The sequence below is a fragment of the Schistocerca piceifrons genome, chromosome 1, assembly GCF_021461385.2.
Source record: "Schistocerca piceifrons isolate TAMUIC-IGC-003096 chromosome 1, iqSchPice1.1, whole genome shotgun sequence".
In the NCBI taxonomy this organism is placed as follows: Eukaryota; Metazoa; Arthropoda; class Insecta; order Orthoptera; family Acrididae; genus Schistocerca; species Schistocerca piceifrons.
This window is the reverse complement of record NC_060138.1, coordinates 591,235,270-591,257,664: the sequence shown is the minus strand read 5'-3', so window position 1 is coordinate 591,257,664 and position 22,395 is coordinate 591,235,270. Positions and strand designations below refer to the sequence as shown.

General features: G+C 44.4%; 1 protein-coding gene across 16 annotated transcripts in view; it reads left to right on the top strand.

The window, feature by feature from the left end:
• Positions 1-18,267: 18,267 nt before the first annotated feature.
• The window catches only part of LOC124803042 (RNA binding protein fox-1 homolog 3-like), a 454,277-nt gene continuing 450,149 nt past the window's right edge, over positions 18,268-22,395 (top strand). For all 16 annotated transcript variants that reach the window (XM_047264242.1, XM_047264203.1, XM_047264181.1 and 13 more), the window contains exon 1: positions 18,268-18,694. In XM_047264242.1, the coding sequence (XP_047120198.1) occupies positions 18,683-18,694 (12 nt within the window). In that variant the 5' untranslated portion in view covers positions 18,268-18,682. The remainder of the gene's footprint in view (positions 18,695-22,395) is intronic.

Genomic DNA, 22,395 nt, shown 5'->3' with positions numbered 1-22,395 from the left:
TAAGCGCTCGACATGTTGTTCACGGTGGACGGACACAAGCCTTAAAGCTACGACGCGGAAGTAAACAACGCCTGCAGCGGAGCACTGGCCGGCGCGCGGGGCCGTCCGCACGCTGCCACGGCTGAGAGCCGACTCTGACTACGGCGCTCCTCAGATCACAATGTCCTTCATGTGGCTTATGTTACACATCGACTACTCAGTTTGTATATTTTTCTTATTTTTTTCATAGTTCGACAAAATTTCTTCCTGTTTTCTCGATTGATCTGTGTTCAGTTTTTCAAGGCCTATCCACTGTGCCAACTTATAACTAAATCTGAGGGGGGTGCGATGGGGAGGTTCCCTTGTAAGTATCTAGGAGATGGTGATTCTAAGGGATATAAGCTGTAGAGGAACTCAAACCTTATGGCAATTAAGTTCACATTAAAAAACAGGAGTGCATTGGACATGTGCAGAAGCGCATGGGGATTCGCTTGCGCAAACTAAAGCAGACATTAGGATCCCAGAAGCTTAGTGATGGTAAGACCCTTGGAGGAAGAGGAAGATTGACAGAGGAAGCAATTGATAGATTGTAGAGGTATTATGGGTGTGCGGTTAGGCAAAACACAAGAAGCATTGACCATATGAGAAGAGCAGTATGGGCATTATTTTTTCATACTGCATCAACAAATGAGCACCCACAACATGCACTGTGCCCCACAGGTGATGACTCATGGTGTAAGTAGCAATCAGGAAGGGAATATGCCCATAAAACAGTTTGCCAAATGCTGTAATTGATGTAATTAAGCCCATATTCATAGATTTATCACAGTCAAGTGTATTGGAAAAGTGTTTACATAGGAAAACACAAAATCCAAATGAAAGTGTAAATAATTTAATTTGGATTAGGATTCCCAAAGGAGTGTTTCTAGAGATAAAAATATGGCATTTTGGAGTGTATGATGCAGTGGCAACGTACAATGAAAGAAACATTATCAAATGTGATGTGCTGAAACTTTCAGTTTTCCAACCAGGACACAATACCATTTCCACAATGCGTCTAATTGATGAAGAAAGACTAAGAGGTGCAGGAAGAAGAGAGAAAAGCCTACAGCATGCAGCAAAAGGGAAGAGAAGACCAGTCAAAAAGAAACTAACACTGGAAAAAGAAGAGAATGTTGATAATCCATCATATGGGGCAGGAATGTATTAAAAAACTTTTGAAGCCATTTCCTGTAACTTTAAAATTTTCATCTTTGAGGAACATTTTATCAAAAACTGCTATCAGTATATCAATGAAATTTATACACAATATTGTTTACTTCTTTTCCTTCATTTTTGTAACAAATTATAAAAAGATATTGTATAATTCAAGAGTTATAGAAGAAAAAGTGCAAAATATTACAGAAAAAAAAGCATCTGTTTAAAAAAATTGTAAAACAAAAACCAGTAAATATTTCTTAACATGGCATTATAACTTTGTAGAGAAATATTCACTGAATATGTAGTCCAAATTTCAGAGCAATATGGTTTTAGAAAAAATGTTCCTTCTATTTGCTAAAATTAACATGGAGGAGATGGATCGTTCCGGCTCCCCATAAACTTATAGCTCGGTAATTTTCACACCTTTCTACGCCTTCTTTCTTAGGTATTGGAATTATTATATTCTTCTTGAAGTATGAGGGTATATTGCCTGCCTAATACATCTTGCTTACCATATGGTAGAGTTCTGTCAAAGCTGGCTCTCCCAAGGCTATCAGTAATTCTAATGGAATTTTGTCTACTCCCGGCGCCTTGTTTCGACTCAGGTCTTTCAGTGCACTGTCAAACTCGTCACGCAGTATCAAATCTCCCGTTTTGTCTTCATCTACGTCCTCTTCCATTTTCATAATATTGCTCTCCAGTACATCGCCCTTGTATAGGCCCTCCATGCACTCCTTCCATCTTTCTGCTTTCCCTTCTTTGCTTACAACTGGTTTTCCATCTGAGCTCCTGATATTCAGACAGATGGTTCTCTTTTCTCAAAAGTTCTCTTTAATTTTCCTGTAGGCAGTATCTGTCTTACCCCTAGTGAGATATGCGTCTACATCCTTACATTTGTCCTCTAGCCATCGCTGCTTAGCCATTTTGCTCTTTCTGTTGATCTCATTTTTCAGACTTTTGTATTCCTTTTTGCCTGCTTCATTTACTGCATTTTTGTATTTTCTTATTTCATCTATTAAATTCAGTATCTCTTCTGTTACCCAAGGATTTCTACAACCCTCTCGTCTTTTTACGTACTTGATCCTTTGCTGCCTTCAGTATTTATCTCTCAAAGTTACTCATTCTTCTTCTACTGCATTTCTTTCCCCCTTTCTTGTCAATCGTTCCCTAGTGCTCTCTCTTAAATTCTCTGCAACCTCAGGTTCTTTCAGTTTATCCATGTCCCATCTCCTTAAATTCCTATCTTTTTACAGTTTTTTTCAGTTTTAGTCTACTATTCATTGCCAGTAAGACATCTGCCCCTGGAAATGCCTTACAGTTTAAAACCTTTTTGTTAAATCTCTCTCTTACCGTTGTATAATCTATCTGAAACCTTCCAGTGTCTCCAGGCCTCTTCCAAGTACACAACCTTCTTTCATGATTCTTAAACCAAGTGTAAGCTATGATTAAGTTATGTTATGTGCAAAATTCCACCAGGCGGCTTCCTCTTTCCTTTCTTAACCCTTATTCCATATTTACCTACTACTTTTCCTTCTCTTCCTTTTTCTACTATCGAATTTCAGTCCCCCAGGACTATTAAATTTTCGTCTCCCCTCACTATCTGAATGATTGCTTTTATCTCGTCATACATTTCTTCAATCTATTCGTCATCTGCGGGGCTAGTTGGCATATAAACTTGTACTGTTGTGGTTGGTGTGGGCTTCGTGTCTAAATTGGCTAAAATAATACGTAGGCTATGCTATTCGTAATAGCTAACCCGCGTTCCTATTTTTTTTATTGATTAGTAAGCCCACTGGAAATGTCTTACAATTTAAAACCTTTTTCTTAAATCTCTCTCTTACCGTTATATAATCCATCTGAAACCTTCCAATGTCTCCAGGCCTCTTCCACGTACACAACCTTATTTCATGATTCTTAAACCAAGTGATTTTGTATTTGTAACCCTGTATTCACCTGATCAAAAGTCTTGTTCCTCCTGCCACCGAACTTCACTAATTCTCACTATATCTAACTGTAACCTATCCATTTCCCTTTTTAAATTTTATAACCTACGTGCCCAATTAAGGAATCTGACATTGCATGCTCCGATCCGTCGAACGCCAGTTTTGTTGCTCCTGATAATGACGTCCTCTTGAGTAGTCCCCGCCCGGAGACCCGCATGGGGGACTATTTTACCGCCGGAATATTTTAGCCAAGAGGATGCCATCATCATTTAACCATACATTAAAACTGCATACCGCCGGGAAAAATGACGGCTGTAGTTTCCCCTTGCTTTCAGCCGTTCGCAGTACCAGCACAGCAAGGCCGTTTTGAGTAATGTTACATGGCCAGATCAGTCAATCAACCATACTGTTACCCATGCAACTACTGAAAAGGCTGCTGCCCCTCTTCAGGAACCACACGTTTGTCTGGCCTCTCAACAGATATCCCTCCATTGTGGTTGCACCTACGGCACGGCTATATGTATCGCTGAGGCACGCAAGCCTCCCCACCAACGGGAAGGCCCTTGGTTCATGGGCGGAGGGGGGTGGGGTGGGAGCTAAATATTATAAATTATCAATTGTTGTCTCCAGAGGCACATGACTCATGTCAGTATAGTCCTGCGATATTTTTCTGGCATTTCACCTCACTAAAAAGTTTCCATGTGTTTCAAATTGTTGATCAGGGACAAGATCGAATGAACGAGTTGACAGGTCGAAGGATGAAGAAGAGCAAATCGCATCCACTGGGTCAATGTTAGTAAGTTACCGTGATGTTCAAATAAACTCTTCAGCAACAGAACTAACCATCCAATGGGTGTTTTTTTTTTAATTTAGGGTATGTGAAGGAAACTTCACTTAAGCCACAAGGAAAGAGATAAAGATTTGTTAAATCTGCAACAATAAAAACGGCGGTATAGTAGTTTTAGCTTACGAAGTTTTCTGAGAAACAGTCATTAACAATTTATCTTTTGTGAAAATCGCATCATCCATAAAGAACGACTCAGAGAATTAGAACACGGATAATGTGTAGAGCAGAGTGCCGGCAATAAACGATGAGAATTGTGGTGAGGCGGCCCAGCATCACTAGGAAAGTCGGTTTTTCTCGGCAGCCCGTTTCCTTTTGGCTCGCAAGAGATACAACACAATGTGTAGGATGTAATTAATCCATACTTTGTTTGTCATGGTCGTTCATTGAATACTGTCATATACAAGTCAATGGAAGATGATGGCCCAGGAATATTTTCAGAGCGTTGCATGTGACAATACTTACAGGCTCTCACTCAGCATGTGAATATCTGACACTGTACTGAATTCCCCGTGAGATATCATGCGTAATTCTGTTAATTTGTGGAATGAAGTTGATTTAAATTACTTGTATCACTTTTGACCTGTTATACCATTTATTACACAATATCCATCAGCTTTCCTTTGATAACGCACCAAGTGGACTAACGTAGCGTTTGTTTGCGAAAACGCTTCCTTATGTATCAAGTCACCAAATTGTTGTAACTAAGTAGAAACCTGAAAAACTGACATATCGATATCCAGGTACTGTCCTCATACTTTGGACATCAGTTAGAAGCACAATATAGTTTTACTTTAGAAGCAATTTCATTCGGTTTCTACCACATTTTGAGCTTCTGTATGTCTGACAGGATCAAGTGAAATTACTTTAACAACGCAGAGCCAATGACGCGCCATTCACTATAAGTTTAATGTGAAGATTGCGCTGATAGCCACGGCCCTGAGCGCCCTAATCAAGCAATAACAACTAGAAGATTGCTAAAGGATCTTGTTTTTGTAATGTACCTGGGAGGATAAGAAGAAAAACAAAATTGTATGTTATCCATGTAGTCAAACCGGAGGTGCATCTGGTCTGGAGAATTTGAATAATGCTTTCAAGAGGAATGTTGATTTTACAAAGGGACACGCAAAATAAATGGAAGAATTCTAATCTGAAGTTCCTCGGTTAGTTCGAGATCTTTGGTTTCTACATCAGACGATTGCATTGTGCACAGTGAAATATACCACATTTCCAGAACAGGGAATTAGTGTGAACGAACAGATGGCAGTAAAGCACGAAACATCTTTTCTCTAACTCATGAGACAAAGATCACGATAAAAGTATAGCTCTCAGTCAATGATAAACCACATCAATAAATTTTTAAGTATTGTAAAAACCGAACAACAGCTTTTGCTGTTTCCGCTCTTCTTCATATACTGTACTGCCAGTTCTAGATCGCGTTTAGTAGTTTTCAGTTGTAACGCCCTCTCCCATATTTGTTGTGCGATTCTAAAAATGTATTTCTGTCGATCAAGGAAACTATAAACTAGGATATTTCTTACATTTATGTTAATGGCTTATTCTTTCATTTCATGGTACAGAAATGGAATATACGTTCTCATTGCACGCTCTGAGGGTATGTTGTGGAAACCAAGCAGGCGCAATTGTGAAAAGGTCTTAATGTTCTGAAAACACTGTTCCGGAAGTTCATGAATAAACATGTACATAGTGGACTTCATGTTCAGAAAGTATTGTTTCCGTAGTTCAGAAATAAACATATTTAGTGTATGACTCCCCCATCTACTATGTGAAAGAGAAGGTAGTAATTCACTGCGACTTCTGTAATCACTGTATTTCATTGTCAGCAGCAGAATGAGTAACCATTTGAAATCCAATGCTAGGAAATCAGATAACAATGTCCAACTCTTATCTCCGTGTTTTAATTTTTTTTTTACGTTTTATATATTCTTTTAAAACAGGATGCAGACCGTCTTGTGCAAGGCGGAAATATTTTCCTTCGTCTTTCCTTCCAACATATTTGAGCAAATTCCTTCCTTCCATCATGAGGAATATCACAGGATTGCCTCGAGCAGTTGTGTACAGCCCCGCACATCTGTTATCGACAACTGCACATGCGTGTGGTACATCCCGCAGACGGGTGTTAACTAACTGCTGGACTTCCCAAGCGCAGCACAATCTACGCTTGCAAGCCTTGCATGCAAAAATGCGTCTAGGACACAATGAAAGAAGGCAGAGTGTACTTACACTCCAATTGCTATCATTTAAACTCTTTAGCAAAAATCATGAAGTATTCAGTTCCTCAGTTTAACCAGTGAAGGGTGGCTAGTCCTTTGCGTTCGCCTCTCTTGCACCTAATTGATCCCAGATGCAGATTAAATGGTTCAAATGGTTCTGAGCACTATGGGACTTAAGATCTGTGGTCATCAGTGCCCTAGACTTAGAACTACTTAAACCTAAGGACATCACACACATCCACGCCCGAGGCAGGACTCGAACCTGCGACCGCAGTGGTCGCGCGGTTCCGGACTGCAGCGCCTAGAGCCGCTCGGCCACCGCGGCCGGCCATATGCAGATTAGGGCACTCGTGTAGCATCAAGAAGACACATTGACCAATTGTCATTGATTAGGCTTATTGTTGGTTGTGATGAAGTTTTGCATGCTGTATTTCGAGGTGAAGTCATTGTGCTCATGTTGGAAATACGTCTTCCTTATGGCCAGTTGAAGCTGTTGTTGAGTGCAGCGGTCGCCGATAGCATAGATAGCGAAACAATCACATTATGGCAGACAACTTACAAAATGCGAAGGTCTGAGCTCAGGTGTGCTGGGCGACAGGCGGAGAGAGTCTCGGTTAGGGGGTGTAGACCGATGTCATGCAGGGACACGCTAATTGCGGGACACGAGGCATTTCGCTTAGAGGCCGGCGCCAGAGTTTTTACTGCTCCTTTGCCGGACGGCACCGGCACAGGACGCTAGAAATTGATCCCTGCAAAGGAGATAGAGTGCGTCTCAGCTTTCGTAGGTAGCCCTGACATTTTTTTTTATTTTTTTTTTTTAGCCTCACGGAGAACACATTTTTGGCCTGTGAAGGAAAACTTTTCGCTTCAGTCAGCAAAATGGGTCGGCACAGATTGACGTCCACAGCCCAGGCCTTATAAGAGTTCTTGCTTTTTTTGGGGGGGGGGGGGGGGGGGTGCTGGTTCCCACGTCGGTGTTCCCGCGCGAAGAGAGAAGCGATGTCTTGATTGACAATCTGACTGTGATGTCGAGGCATGTACCGGAGGGCATGTGTCGCAGTGGAGAGAGGATTGGTCGAAGACAATCTGCCCGTCTGTTGAGAGGAGGCAGTGCCGAGCATTAAAAAAATACGCCATTGATTAAAGACACGGTCCACTAGTGGTGGAATGTGGTTTTTGAAACAACTCCATGTGGGGCATATGGTTTTGAAAGGCATTTAAGACTACAGATAAGAATCGCGTTTTGGATGTTGTGCGGAGAGCATATGGGTCGCGATTAGACTGCCGGAGAGGAGTCGTGACCAGACTACCGGAATTGTAAGTGCTCTGTGGCCCACCGTACTCTTGGGATTAGCTGCAAGGCAATTCTGGTCGATTATCGGTTTGTTGCCAAGAGGCAAATCCGAGCGAATTTCCTGACCGATATCCTTGGTTTGTGGAGTATCGTACTTTCGTGTCTGGTATGAAGAAGCTGTTCCGCGTCCTGTATCGAGCAGTAGAGGCTGATGGTACGTCCGTCGAGTCCATACTGCGGCGCCTAGTTCACCGCATTGCACACATCCGACGGTACGTGGTATCACTAAGCTGCTCCGGCTCGATGGGAATGTTCTATGTCAGTTGCTCACCCTATACGCCGTTTGTCCCTGCAAACAGCAGCAGCCGTAGCTCGACAAACAGGGCTCAACATGTGCATGTAGTATCAGTGGGCGTGCTGTCCGTGTGCAGAATTGGGAGGCCCGCGATCTATCTGAGTTTGACAATGGGCCGGAGCTGTGATGGCCCGGAGACTCGGCACGATTATTTCGGAAACTGCATGACTTGTCGGGTGTTCGAGGAGTGCTGCGGTGAGTCTTCAAGACGAGGCCCAACCAAGGTGAACATACTTTCAGACATTGTAACGTTGGGCGGCAAATGCGCATGACAAATGTCGGACGTCATAGGCCAGGCAGGCTGTCAAAACAGGATAGGCGGCAAACTATGGCTAAAATAACTTCAAACTCCAATGCTGGGCATGTGCAAGTGTGTCTGAACACACAGTGCACCGAACAGTGAGCCTCCACAGCCGACGATCCATGCATGTGTCAATGTTAACAGCATGATGTTGGCATCTACGACGGAAATAGGCATGTGACCATCGGCACTGGACGTTGGCGCGGTGGCAGAGCGTTGCATGGTGTGAAGGATCCCGATACTTCTTCATCATGCTGATGAGAGGGCGCGAATCCGTTGTCTTCCAGAGGAATAGCTCCTTTACACGTGTACTGAGGGACGGAGACAAGCTGGCTGAGTCTCCATTATGCTCTGTGAAATATCCACGTGGGCATTCATGGGTCCAGTGAAGCTTGTGCAACGCACCATAACGACCAAGGAGTATCGTACACTGGTTGCAGACCACATTTACTCCTTCCCGTCGATAATGTTTCCCAACGGCATTTTTCAGCAAGCTAATGCGCCGTGTCACAAAGGTGATCGAATGGTTCGAGGGACACACAGTGGCGAGTTCCTGTCCCTGGAACTTACGGGAATTAGGTGACTTGTGTGTGCAGATGTGGCGCCAGCTCCCTCCAGCGACCTACCAAGGCCTCATTGTTCCATGCCATGATGCGTCACGGCTGTTGTCTGTGCCAAAGATGGACGTACCGGCTATCAGGTAGGTGGTCATAATGTTCTGACTGATCAGTGTACATATGCGTGTGCATTAGCGTGTAGTTTGAGTCCAGTGAATTATAGTGCGTTACGTTATCCACACACCAAGCGGGAACCGTGGTGTAGGGCTCCACCCATTACCAACTTTGTCAGTTGCACTGCAGCACTAGTCATCTTCTTTCTGGTGATGAGTAATTATGTTAGCTCAGCGTATTTCACTCTTACGTTTTTCTGATAATAAATCGGTATAATCATATTCAACATCTTTAATTTCAGTAGAGATCAGCGTCTACAACCCTTTATAAAGTAATTTATGTGAGTGAAAGTTGAAGTAGTGGAGAATATGTTCTACATCTACATCTACATTGATACTCCGCAAGCCACCCAACGGTGTGTGGCGGAGGGTACTTTACGTGCCACTGTCATTACCTCCCTTTCCTGTTCCAGTCGCGTATGGTTCGCGGGAAGAACGACTGTCTGAAAGCCTCCGTGCGTGCTCTAATCTCTCTAATTTTACATTCGTGATCTCCTCGGGAGGTATAAGTAGGGGGAAGCAATATATTCGATACCTCATCCAGAAACGCACCCTCTCGAAACGTGGCGAGCAAGCTGCACCGCGATGCAGAGCGCCTCTCTTGCAGAGTCTGCCACTTGAGTTTATTAAACATCTCCGTAACGCTATCACGGTTACCAAATAACCCTGTGACGAAACGCGCCGCTCTTCTTTGGATGTTCTCTATCTCCTCCGTCAGACCGATCTGGTACGGATCCCACACTGATGAGCAATACTCAAGTATAGGTCGAACGAGTGTTTTGTAAGCCACCTCCTTTGTTGATGGACTACATTTTCTAAGCACTCTCCCAATGAATCTCAACCTGGTACCCGCCTTACCAACAATTAATTTCATATGATCATTCCACTTCAAATCGTTCCCCACGCATACTCCCAGATATTTTACAGAAGTAACTGCTACCAGTGTTTGTTCCGCTATCATATAATCATACAATAAAGGATCCTTCTTTCTATGTATTCGCAATACATTACATTTGTCTATGTTAAGGGTCAGTTGCCACTCCCTGCACCAAGTGCCTATCCGCTGCTGATCTTCCTGCATTTCGCTACAATTTTCTAATGCTGCAACTTCTCTGTATACTACAGCATCATCCGCGAAAAGCCGCATGGAACTTCCGACACTATCTACTAGGTCATTTATATACACTCCTGGAAATGGAAAAAAGAACACATTGACACCGGTGTGTCAGACCCACCATACTTGCTCCGGACACTGCGAGAGGGCTGTACAAGCAATGATCACACGCACGGCACAGCGGACACACCAGGAACCGCGGTGTTGGCCGTCGAATGGCGCTACCTGCGCAGCATTTGTGCACCGCCGCCGTCAGTGTCAGCCAGTTTGCCGTGGCATACGGAGGTCCATCGCAGTCTTTAACACTGGTAGCATGCCGCGACAGCGTGGACGTGAACCGTATGTGCAGTTGATGGACTTGAGCGAGGGCGTATAGTGGGCATGCGGGAGGCCGGGTGGACGTACCGCCGAATTGCTCAACACGTGGGGCGTGAGGTCTCCACAGTACATCGATGTTGTCGCCAGTAGTCGGCGGAAGGTGCACGTGCCCGTCGACCTGGGACCGGACCGCAGCGACGCACGGATGCACGCCAAGACCGTAGGATCCTACGCAGTGCCGTAGGGGACCGCACCGCCACTTCCCAGCAAATTAGGGACTCTGTTGCTCCTGGGGTATCGGCGAGGACCATTCGCAACCGTCTCCATGAAGCTGGGCTACGGTCCCGCACACCGTTAGGCCGTCTTCCGCTCACGCCCCAACATCGTGCAGCCCGCCTCCAGTGGTGTCGCGACAGGCGTGAATGGAGGGACGAATGGAGACGTGTCGTCTTCAGCGATGAGAGTCGCTTCTGCCTTGGTGCCAATGATGGTCGTATGCGTGTTTGGCGCCGTGCAGGTGAGCGCCACAATCAGGACTGCATACGACCGAGGCACACAGGGCCAACACCCGGCATCATGGTGTGGGGAGCGATCTCCTACACTGGCCGTACACCACTGGTGATCGTCGAGGGGACACTGAATAGTGCACGGTACATCCAAACCGTCATCGAACCCATCGTTCTACCATTCCTAGACCGGCAAGGGAACTTGCTGTTCCAACAGGACAATGCACGTCCGCATGTATCCTGTGCCACCCAACGTGCTCTAGAAGGTGTAAGTCAACTACCCTGGCCAGCAAGATCTCCGGATCTGTCCCCCATTGAGCATGTTTGGGACTGGATGAAGCGTCGTCTCACGCGGTCTGCACGTCCAGCACGAACGCTGGTCCAACTGAGGCGCCAGGTGGAAATGGCATGGCAAGCCGTTCCACAGGATTACATCCAGCATCTCTACGATCGTCTCCATGGGAGAATAGCAGCCTGCATTGCTGCGAAAGGTGGATATACACTGTACTAGTGCCGACATTGTGCATGCTCTGTTGCCTGTGTCTATGTGCCTGTGGTTCTGTCAGTGTGATCATGTGATGTATCTGACCCCAGGAATGTGTCAATAAAGTTTCCCCTTCCTGGGACAATGAATTCACGGTGTTCTTATTTCAATTTCCAGGAGTGTATATTGTGAAAAGCAATGGTTCCATAACACTCCCCTGTGGCACGCCAGAGGTTACTTTAACGTCTGTAGACGTCTCTCCATTGATAACAACATGCTGTGTTCTGTTTGCTAAAAACTCTTCAATCCAGCCACACAGCTGGTCTGATATTCCGTAGGTTCTTACTTTGTTTATCAGGCGACAGTGCGGAACTGTATCGAACGCCTTCCGGAAGTCAAGAAAAATAGCATCTACCTGGGAGCCCGTATCTAATATTTTCTGGGTCTCATGAACAAATAAAGCGAGTTGGATCTCACACGATCGCTGTTTCCGGAATCCATGTTGATTCCTACATAGTAGATTCTGGGTTTCCAGAAATGACATGATACGCGAGCAAAAAACATGTTCTAAAATTCTACAAGAGATCGACGTCAGAGATATAGGTCTATAGTTTTGCGCATCTGCTCGACGACCCTTCTTGAAGACTGGGACTACCTGTGCTCTGTTCCAATCATTTGGAACCCTCCGTTCCTCTAGAGACTTGCGGTACACGGCTGTTAGAAGGGGGGCAAGTTCTTTCGCGTACTCTGTGTAGAATCGAATTGGTATCCCATCAGGTCCAGTGGACTTTCCTCTATTGAGTGATTCCAGTTGCTTTTCTATTCCTTGGACACTTATTTCGATGTCAGCCATTTTTTCGTTTGTGCGAGGATTTAGAGAAGGAACTGCAGTGCGGTCTTCCTCTGTGAAACAGCTTTGGAAAAAGGTGTTTGGTATTTCAGCTTTACGCGTGTCATCCGTTCCCTTCAGTTTCACCATTAGGGCCAAAATATCAATTAGATAAAGGCAGATCTCCGTTACTCATAGTCCCATAGTGCTCAGAGCCGTTACTCATAGTTTTATAGTGGTGTTGCTGAAGAGTAACGCTGTAACAGGAAGTACTACCTGACGGATTGAAGTAAGGAGTAGTTTCCCACATTACCAAAATAAACTCTCACTACAGACGTTTTATACAATTCAGCGATCCACATCCCAAGTATTTTGTAGGATTAAAGTTTAGGAAACAAAGTAAACTACAGTTGACGACTCCTTTACTGAAAACTTAACGAAACAGTGAGACTGAACTTGATCAACTCAAGTATTTCATAGTTTTTGGGACGTCCTTCAGTAAACGTAAATTGGGAGATAACCATGCACGAGGTGTTTCACAGTGGAAGCAATGTTGGCTGGAACATCTGCGGTTTATGTTTCTCTGAAGTCTTCCCGTTCTGAGATACACATCGCCAATTTTTCTGTCCCTACACATGTGAAGGACTAAGAGTAGTTCCTAAAAAAATAAAATAACCTTTGAGAACTTGCCATAGTCGATTTAGGGATGCACTCCTGTCACTTAATATGTTCATTAAGGAGCAGAATACTGTACAGAGTGTTAAAAAAATTGTTGAATATTTTGAGAGGTGGTAGTACTCATCGAAACAAGAAAAATAAGTCCAACAAAACATGGGTCCGGAAATGCACTTTTTTGCGATAAACACGTGTTTACAGGAGGTGTTCAAAGTGGCGCCCAATCGTGGCAATGCACCGCTCAGCCCTCCGGCGTAAGGAATGATGCAGACTTTGAAGTATACCATGTTGTTGTTACACATGCTGGTAAGCATTGAAGATGTGACCCTGTGGTGTCCGCACATCTTTGATTGGAGTGGCGTAGACCAGTTCCCATAACCAGAAATCTGGGGGACTGAAGCCCGGGGAACGAGCAGGCAAAGGTGTGGATGCCCGCATGACCAATCCAGTGGTCCTGGAATGCCTGTGTCAGATGTTCGCGCACATTGTGACGAAAGCGTGGTGGTGCGCCATCATGCATGAACCACATTTGCGTTCGTTGCTACAGTGGCACAGCCTCCAGCATGGTAGGATATATGTTAATGAGAAAGTCCAGGTAATGCGCCCCAATTAATCCTTGTGGTAGCAAGTATGGCCCTTTTAATCTGTCGCCAAGTACACCTGCCCACTCGTTCATTGAGAATCGGTGTTGATGCCCTCTTTCGCGAATTGCTTGGGGATTTACATATGCCACACATGCTGATTATGGCAATTTACGTCATCATTTCTTGTGGACTCTGCCTCATCCGTGAATAAAATCTTGGATGGGAACTGTGGATCTGATGGACACTTCTGCAATAGCCATTGACAAACCCGCAGTCTACCATGATGATCCTGTGGCCTTAAGGCCTGAACGCGCTGTAGATGATATGGGTACAGGAGTTGTTAACGAAGTACCTCCCCATAGGGCGAGACAAGCCTTCTGGTGTCGCTAATCGTCGCACGCTGGTCTCAGGGGTTTCTTCCACCGAACGTAGCACATGCCCCTCCATGTCAGACGTGCGGACTGTGCAGGAGCATCCACTGTGTCTTCCGAGGTGCAAGGGTACCTGCGTCCCTCAGACGCTGGAAAAGCCTGCCGAAGAGCTTAAAAGATGGCACTCTGCGCTTGTGGATGTTTTTCAGCGTAGAGGGCACGAGCTCACAAGTTACATGCATTTGATAAACCATCGCAGAATATCATTTCCACCATTCCAATTGTTGAGTAGTAGGCTTCCATTGCTAAGAAGTGGTGGAAGAGAGAAAATGGAAATGTACTACACCATTTATAACAATAAGCACAAAAGTCAAACCGCGTTTGGAAGAAGGTAGAACACCTTGATACTTAACCCAGGATTGACTGTACTGTGCAATAAGGCACACAAACAGGCCGAAAACTAACGTAGCCGGCCGATGTGGCCGAGCGGTTCTAAGCGCTTCAGTCTGGAATCGCGCGACCGCTACGGTCGCAGGTAGGTTCGAATCCTGCCTCGAGCATGGATGTGTGTGATGTCCTTAGGTTAGTTAGGTTTAAGTAGTTCTAAGTTCTAGGGGACTGATGACCTCAGATGTTAAGTCGCATAGTGCTCAGAGCCATTGAACCATTTGAAAACTAACGTGGCCTACAACACGACTTGAACGACACAACTGACTGCAGACCACCCAATGGCGAGTAGAGTACTGTGAGTAAGACGTAATACCCTCCTAACACATTTGACAGAGCGTCAGTGCAACGACTGTGCTAATATCCGCAACCAAGCGTCACGCAGCCCTTTCTAAAAACACGCGTTTATCTCGGAAAGTATGCGTTTCTGGACCCATGTTTATTGGACTCTTTTTCTTGTTTCGATGAGTACTACCACCTCTCAAAGTGTTCGACACTTTTTTTAGCACCCTACATAAAGTCATTAAAATGGCATAGCTAACCACATACAATATCTTACGAAATAGTAAGATTTTATGTCATATGCAGGTCATATACGGCGTGGCAAAAATTGTAGTATCCTCAAGGACTAAGCTCGGTTGTACCAGGGTATATGATATGTGCATAATGAGCAGTTGTAGTGCTAGCGATTCGTTTGTCACAGTCATCGGCGATCAGATGGCGCGCAAAATGCTCGTCTGTGAACCCTCTGTTATTCCTGTGCAGACAATTACTGTGCTGAGTTTAGATGTGGACAGCTACTGCAGCTTTCATTCTAGGAACAACCATGCCCCATCGACGAGCGCATGCTCCTGTTGAACAACTGCAGCCATTTAAACGAGCTCATGTTATGGGCCCGCTGGTAACTGGGTAGACGCATCGACGGACTGCTGCACATGTTGGTCACAATGCATCGGTGGTGTGACGCTGCTTTGAGTGGTAGTCTACGGAACACTTAACCACACCTGTATACCAGGCTCTGGGAGCTCGCGTTGTACAGACGCAAGTCAAGATCGACGCACTCTTGGAGCAGTGGTGGCCGACCGAACATCATTCAGGTAGAAAATTCTGGCACATATTGCATCCCGTGTGTCACCGAGGGATATGAAAACTGCACCAGTGAAGCTTGCACCCAACCAGAAATCTGCGAAATTTGCAACCAGTTTACCTGCCACCTACGTCACGGATTACCTGCGCCCCGAGTCCTCCTCGCTCGCTCCCTCACTCCGGCTGCAGTGGGATGCTGCGCTACCCTGTCCAAGCGGCATCGAAAGCGACATGCAAATTACCAACGCGAGATAATGTCCTGCTGGCGAAAGAAGAGCAAGAGTGCTACCAATTGTCGACATAACGCTCTGCGATATTCCGTTTTACATACGCATATGACACTGGTCCTTCGTGTTTCAATGCTTATATTCTACTTTCCTTCTTTTATGATGCATATCTGCATCTACAGCTACGTGACTACTCTGCTGTTCACACTAAATTGTCTGGCGAACGGTTCATCGAACCAGTTTCCCACTACTTCTCTACCGTCCCACTTTTGAATAGCGCGGGAAAAACGAACACCTGAGTCTTCCTTACGAGCTTTTTACGTTCTCTGATTTCTCTTATTTTATTACGATGATCATTTTTCACAAACCATTTTCGCAATAGGGGGAGAAAGTTCGAGACTGAAATTTCCTGAAGAGAACCAGCCGCAACGAAGAACGTCTTTTTTTAATGACTGCCACCCGAACTCGCCTGTCATATACTTGACTGTCTCCCATATTTCACGAGGCCTCCTTCTTTGAACTTTTTCGGTGTTCTTTGTCAATCCTATCTGGTAAGGATCCCCGAACGCACAGCAATATTCTAGCAGAGAACGGACAAGCGTAATATAGCGAGTCTCTTTAGCAAACCTGTTGCATCTTCTGTTCCGGCAATAAAGCGCAGTCTTTGATTTTCCTTCCATACAAGATTAGATAAGCGACCTTTCCAATTAAATTAGTTCGTAAACTCTTATCCCTAACTAAGTTGAACTGATAGCCTTTGGATTTGTGTGATTCGTCGTTTAACCGCTCCATATGTGAAAGGAACGGGAAGAAATATTATTAACTGTTACAGTAGGAAGTAGCTGAGCTAGAGCACTTCACAGTATTTTGTACAGTGTGGCTGTAGCTGTAGAATTATTGTTATAAAAAAAATTGAGTTCATGTTTTACCTCACGCGTTGAGGACGCGCACACGTAGTGCTGGGAGTGGGAGAAGAAGCTACGCACAACTCGTCAGTTATACAGGATGAATCGGAACTCCATCGACAAAATTTCAGGAGTTTGTTCAGGGATATTTTCTGAGTATTTTGGTACATAAAGACCCGTGGTCTCAGGTGGCGCGTTATGAAATAATAATGCCATTATTACATAACAACCTTTGTTGCTAGAATTACCTTTGCTTCTGTGAAAATACTTCCATAACAGTGAAAAACACTAATATCCAATCACCAAAACGTAATAACACGAAAATATATGGCTATACGTAAATAAATATGCAAAACTGCTGTTACGGGGTTGGCGTCGCAGCGGAAACAGCTGAGCATATCGTCTTCGTGGCGTTTTTCCGTTGTGTTCAACGTGAACTCACAGACGAAATGCATATCGGCCGATTCTCATGAATAAACCTATCCATACCCTTGTGTACCACAATTAACGTACTAACACTGCTTAAAAGAAACAACCCGAGACTGGACCAAGCAGCACTGAATGCAAGCTTGAGGACCAAGAGTAAAATAGGCCTTAGTGTTGTCAACAGCAAATTCCATGAGATTTTGTCTCCAAACAAGACATACAACGCATACTGTCAACAATGTCACTGTTGTGCAGATATTTCTAATGCAATACCGATGCAAAGGTTAAGAAAACTAATGAAATGTAATCACTCTGTAACGAACCACTGAATGCAACCTCATACCAAAATAGTCGGAAAATATCCCTAGCGAGCGGAGTGGCCGCGTGGTTTGAGGCGCCATGTCACGGATTGCGCGACCCCTCCCACCGGTGATTCGAGTCCTCCCTAGGGCATGGGTGTGTGTGTTATTCTTAGCATAAGTTAGTTTAAGTCAGTATAAGTATTTTGTAAGTCTAGAGACCGATGACCTCAGCAGTTCGGTCCCTTAGGAATTCACACACATTTGAACATTTGAAATATCTCTAGACAACTTGCGAAATTTTGTTGTTGAAGTTATGGTTCATCCTGTATACATCCAAAATGGCCTTTTCGTTAGATTGGCAACGAACGCATCTTATACACATTAAAAGTAAACATATGCTGATCCACAAGAACAGACCTTGCTTTATTTTAGAGTATTCTTTTTCCAATAGTGTTTGTAATTCGCATTTTATGTTTGTGACTCAGGTTTTATTTTTCCGTTGTATTTTCTGAAGATCTGGTTGCAAGTAAAAGAAAAAAAAATATTGGGACCAACAGAAAAAATGCTGTTCCGCTTCAGACTGTAAAAATTTTGGCATTACAGTTCTCATTCGAGCATCTCCAGTCCTCTTCTTCACAACGAAGAGCACACCAATAAACCAGTCTTACATTTTGGACCACGATTGCGTTCACCGTGTTTGGAAACCATTGACACGTCACTGAAGGAACGACAAGCCCAATTTACGTGGCACTACAGAACAATAGACAAGAAATGAAATTTTGGCTTTAATTCTTCATTACCGAGTTTTTTTCTGGGAACGGGAGTATCTTGTGCATATGATAATGTTCCCTTCACTGTTTTGACATCAGGAAATTACCAGCGTTTAACTTGAAGACATTTGTTTAATTGAAAGAATTAACATTAATTCGTTGAGAATTAGTTTCATGCTCGTACATGAAATCTTACGGTATCAGTGCCGCCACCACAGCCGAGAAGAGGGCGCTGTCCGTCGGATTGTCGCAGTTGCACCAGCTGCCGCTAGATGTCAGGGCGGTGGAGTCGCGCGCGAAGAGTTGGCAACAGTCCCCGCTGGCTGGCGGTGCGGAGGGGAATTCATTGATCTGCATTCTGCAGGCGAGGCGGTAGAGGCGGTGGGGCAGTCTGAAGGTAGCAGCCAAGTCGGGAAAGTGAAGTGTGCTGCCGGCCCGCGCGAGTGTGTGAGTGTGCAGTCGCTTACCGTTTCGCGTCCCCTCGCCTTACGAGCGTGCCTAACCTGCTGCCCGGCTATCGTAGTCACAGTTCTGCGGCGCTTGTTACCGTGTGCACGACCGAGAGAGTGGCCAGTCCGTGTAGCTCCGTCGCCAGTTGAACGTGACGTGTTGTGAACGGTGTTTCCGTCCAGGCTGGTCGTAAGCCGGGCAAGGGCGAGTGCGGTGTGCCGTCGGTACAGAGATTTCTATGTGCTAGCCGTTCATCACCAACAGCCAAACTGTGGGGCTCAGGGGCATTTTTTCTTCCGCCGCAGGGAATGTATTACCCAGTAAGTACGCCCACTACTTATGTCGATTAGTGCTCTAGGATAACGCAATACGTCTCAGCAATCGACCGCTCCTCCGCAGTGGTGTGGTCGCTGAGTTCACTTTGTTCGTCAAGTCGTCAAAAATCAGAAGCGGATTTCTGTGGATTGTGTGTGTGTGTGTGTGTGTGTGTGTGTGTGTGTGTGTGTTTTGTTTATCTGTGTAGGTGCTGTCAGACGAAGTTAGTAAACTGTATGAGGAATAGTAGTTGAGAGCTAGAAAAAATGACTGTAGCTGTTAAGTGTGCTATAATACTGTTTAAACTGTGCTTGCATCGTTGATAGCGATATTGGTTGCACGCTATTGCGTTCGTGCATTTCTTATTTAGTTTACCATCGCGCAGCGAATGAGCATTTGAGACTCAGCCCACAGATGTGATTTACGATTTCTACTTGATATGCTATCCGTATCAATTATCGTTCTTTCTTGTAATAACATTTATTTTTTGCTCTTGAATTAGCAGGAATATTGGTAAGTTAGGGGCGTATTGACAGTGTAATGTATGGTCAAAAGCACATGTAATTTTCCTTTTGCAAGGCAGGAACCTCATTTGGTAAATGATTGCCGGAAATGTCTTGAGATTACCGAGCAAGAATGCCGGAACGGGAACTGACGACACAGTACTACTAGCAGTACGCCGGCGGTTGAGAGTTATTCGTGTTTACGGCGAGTGACGAAGTGTGATCAGAGAACTTCGTAAGCGAAGAGTGTACATTGCTTGGCGGGTCAGCGGCTGAAGGCCATTTTGCTCTCTGGCATCAAACGCCGCCCAAATATTGCGGAGTCAGACTGGAGATGGGATCAGTGTTGCTCGGGGATTCCTTTTTCACGGGGAATTTATGTAGTTACAGTATGGATTTTCCTTGTTTTTGTAGCACTCACGGGAACGTCAGTTATTATTTGGACGAAATATCCATTTTAGATTCGTTCAATGTATAAACGCTTCCTATAAAAACTTATGTGGATAGTATCTATCGCCTATCTGATGATTTAGTTTGGGTGATATATTGGCATTGTTTGTGATATAAATCATTGTTTTGTTCTCGTGATTCAACAATACGTTATTAAAAAACTGACTTTGGTTTCTACCATGACGTATTAGCGTAAACAGCAATTGTGTACCATATGGAAGCGCAACTAGCTCATTTGTTCTGCGTGAAACAAGATTTCGTTGGAGATACCGTTTTCACAATATAGAGAAAAACCGAATAATATTTAGTTTTTTTTTGTTCGTAAAGTGTTGTGCTATTGTCAAATTGTGATATACTTGTTCCAGTAGTGATTGGAACATGCTTTAACATTTTGGTAACTGTTTCTCAAAGGTAATCTGCTTGGATTACAAAATAACACTAATGCATCTGTACGTAGCGACAGTAGCCACCAAAGGGATACGTCGAACTTCCCCAGAACGAAAATTTATTGCGCAGTACTATTAAGGCCTACTACAGTGTACGACATGCGCACGGGCGACAGTTACACATTAGGACTGTAAATCTAGTTCGATCATTGCGGATATGGTACTGTTTGAGAAAGACATTCTCGTGTTAACGTGTCTTTAAGTGTTATTAAGAAAAGAAAGCCTTTGACCAAGATGACCGATTAATAATCGATAGACATTAACAGTTATTTTTGTGACTAGCTAATTATTGTAAGTGCGCATTTAATTTTATATACTGTTCGTGAGCAGGAATTTAAAAGAGTGCATACGCCGCGATAGTCATGTTGGATGAATGAGTAAGCCATAAGGGAGAACTCGTCTTTCAGAGTAGAGCAGTTCGTAAGATAAGTGGCAAGGAAAGTCACTGTTTATGGTTTTCCGTGAAATTGGGGCCGAGAAACGCGTGGAGGAGCGTCTCGCGGCGGTGTTTTCACCGTGAAGCTTCAACGTGCCACCTGTTAGCAGTACGCCCATATGCACCAGTCTGACTCACCCAGTCCGTCTGCTGTTTGCGAAAAAAGTCCCAGCGTTGAGACTGCTACGGGCCCTTGATTCATACCTTTAATCAAATTGATTGGTTATTTCAGTCTCTGATAACTTCGCAGATCCGTATGAGCGATCGTTTAATTTGTGTGGGAGGAGGATCGAAAGCGTTATGAACTTCGTGTTTTGAAAGTAGTTGTAAACAAACTCTTTAACGGTTGCCACCAGTTAAGTTTTAGTTTGCCACCGTTTTGGCAATTCAGAAAACGGCTTTATTCAATCTGTTTGCAGGAGACTAACTGAATTATTATTATTATTCAGTGTTGCGACTGTATATTAAAGATGTACTCGTGGAAGGAGTAGAGTTTGCAAAATATCGGGAAAGGATAATTCTGAACCTAGTAGAAACCGCACAGTATTTTTGTTTGAAAATCCGGGGTCGTCCTAAATGGTGCTTGAAGATAAAAAAGCGGAAATATTAGATACGTCTGTCAAACTTTGTGAACTTCGGGTTCATTCTTCACATGCCAGTTGCACTGTTTCATAGCAGACTAAAGTTGCAGCATAATGTGAACTGGTATTTTTGTGAAAATACTTTACCTGCTCATTGTTAAATGGTTCTTAACAAGCTTGGGGAGCATGTATAGTCAGCGTTCTTCGCACCATGTCTCCATTTCCAATATTTTTCTACACCAAATTACGTGACCGCTTTAGGTTGAGTCTGTTTTGAGCGAATTTAAGTTAGTTTCAAAATATATCTGAATACGAAAAATGTCTAATTTTTTAGGAAACAGATTATCACTACGCCAACTCTGTAAATCTAAAATTGTTTTAATTTTATAAATATTGTAGCGGAGAGTTTGCTTACAGTAACTTCGATGATAGAATTAAGTTTGGTGACAATATACAAATTAGCTTGTTCAGCGAAATACCTAATAAAATTGATCTCGGTATTTGAGCTTTGGTGTAAACAACTTCCGTAGTCTGTTTCTAGTTTGGGTATATTTCTAGGCATCAACAAGTACTATTTGGGTATATTTCTAGGCATCAACAAGTACTATATAAAAACTGGAGTTTCAAAAACAATCTGTTTTGTGAGAGAACCTTTGCGTTTTGGCAGAACGTAGGTAACGAATATAAGGCAGCAGAGATCCGTTTGAACGACTGGCGGACTGACGCGGTGATTGTGACCGCGGCGAGAGAATGGAGGACGCTGCGTGCAGCTGCCCGGAGGGATTGTTTAATACAACATGTGCATGTGGCGCAGGCCGTCATGCTACCAGACTTCTGCGCCCGCCTCGTTGCCAGATGTCCAGCCGAACTTCGCGCCCAAGCCGTCGACCGCTGCTGGTACGCAGAGGGCATCCCCCGATCACACAACCACGTGTTAGCTCTGTGTATGCCTGCGAATGCGTCATCACACATTTACGGACTGATGACACACATCAGTGTAATTCCACTGCAGTTACTCACTTTAATGGCGCCGGAGAGTAGCTTTTACTTCGATTCAGTTATTTAGGACACCGGTTTAGATTTTTCTAACCATGCGCCGGCTTAACCTACATCTAAGAAAGCAGTGAGGGAAGATTTTGTACGTGTTGTTGGAGAACTCTTTAATACTTTAATTTATTCTTCTAGGAGCTGACGTGAACCAAGATATCATGAGTGGGTGGGAGGGGGGGGGGGTGGGGGTGTAAGTGGACACTTTCGGTAGAGTACGCATCAAGGAAGAAAAGTACGTCC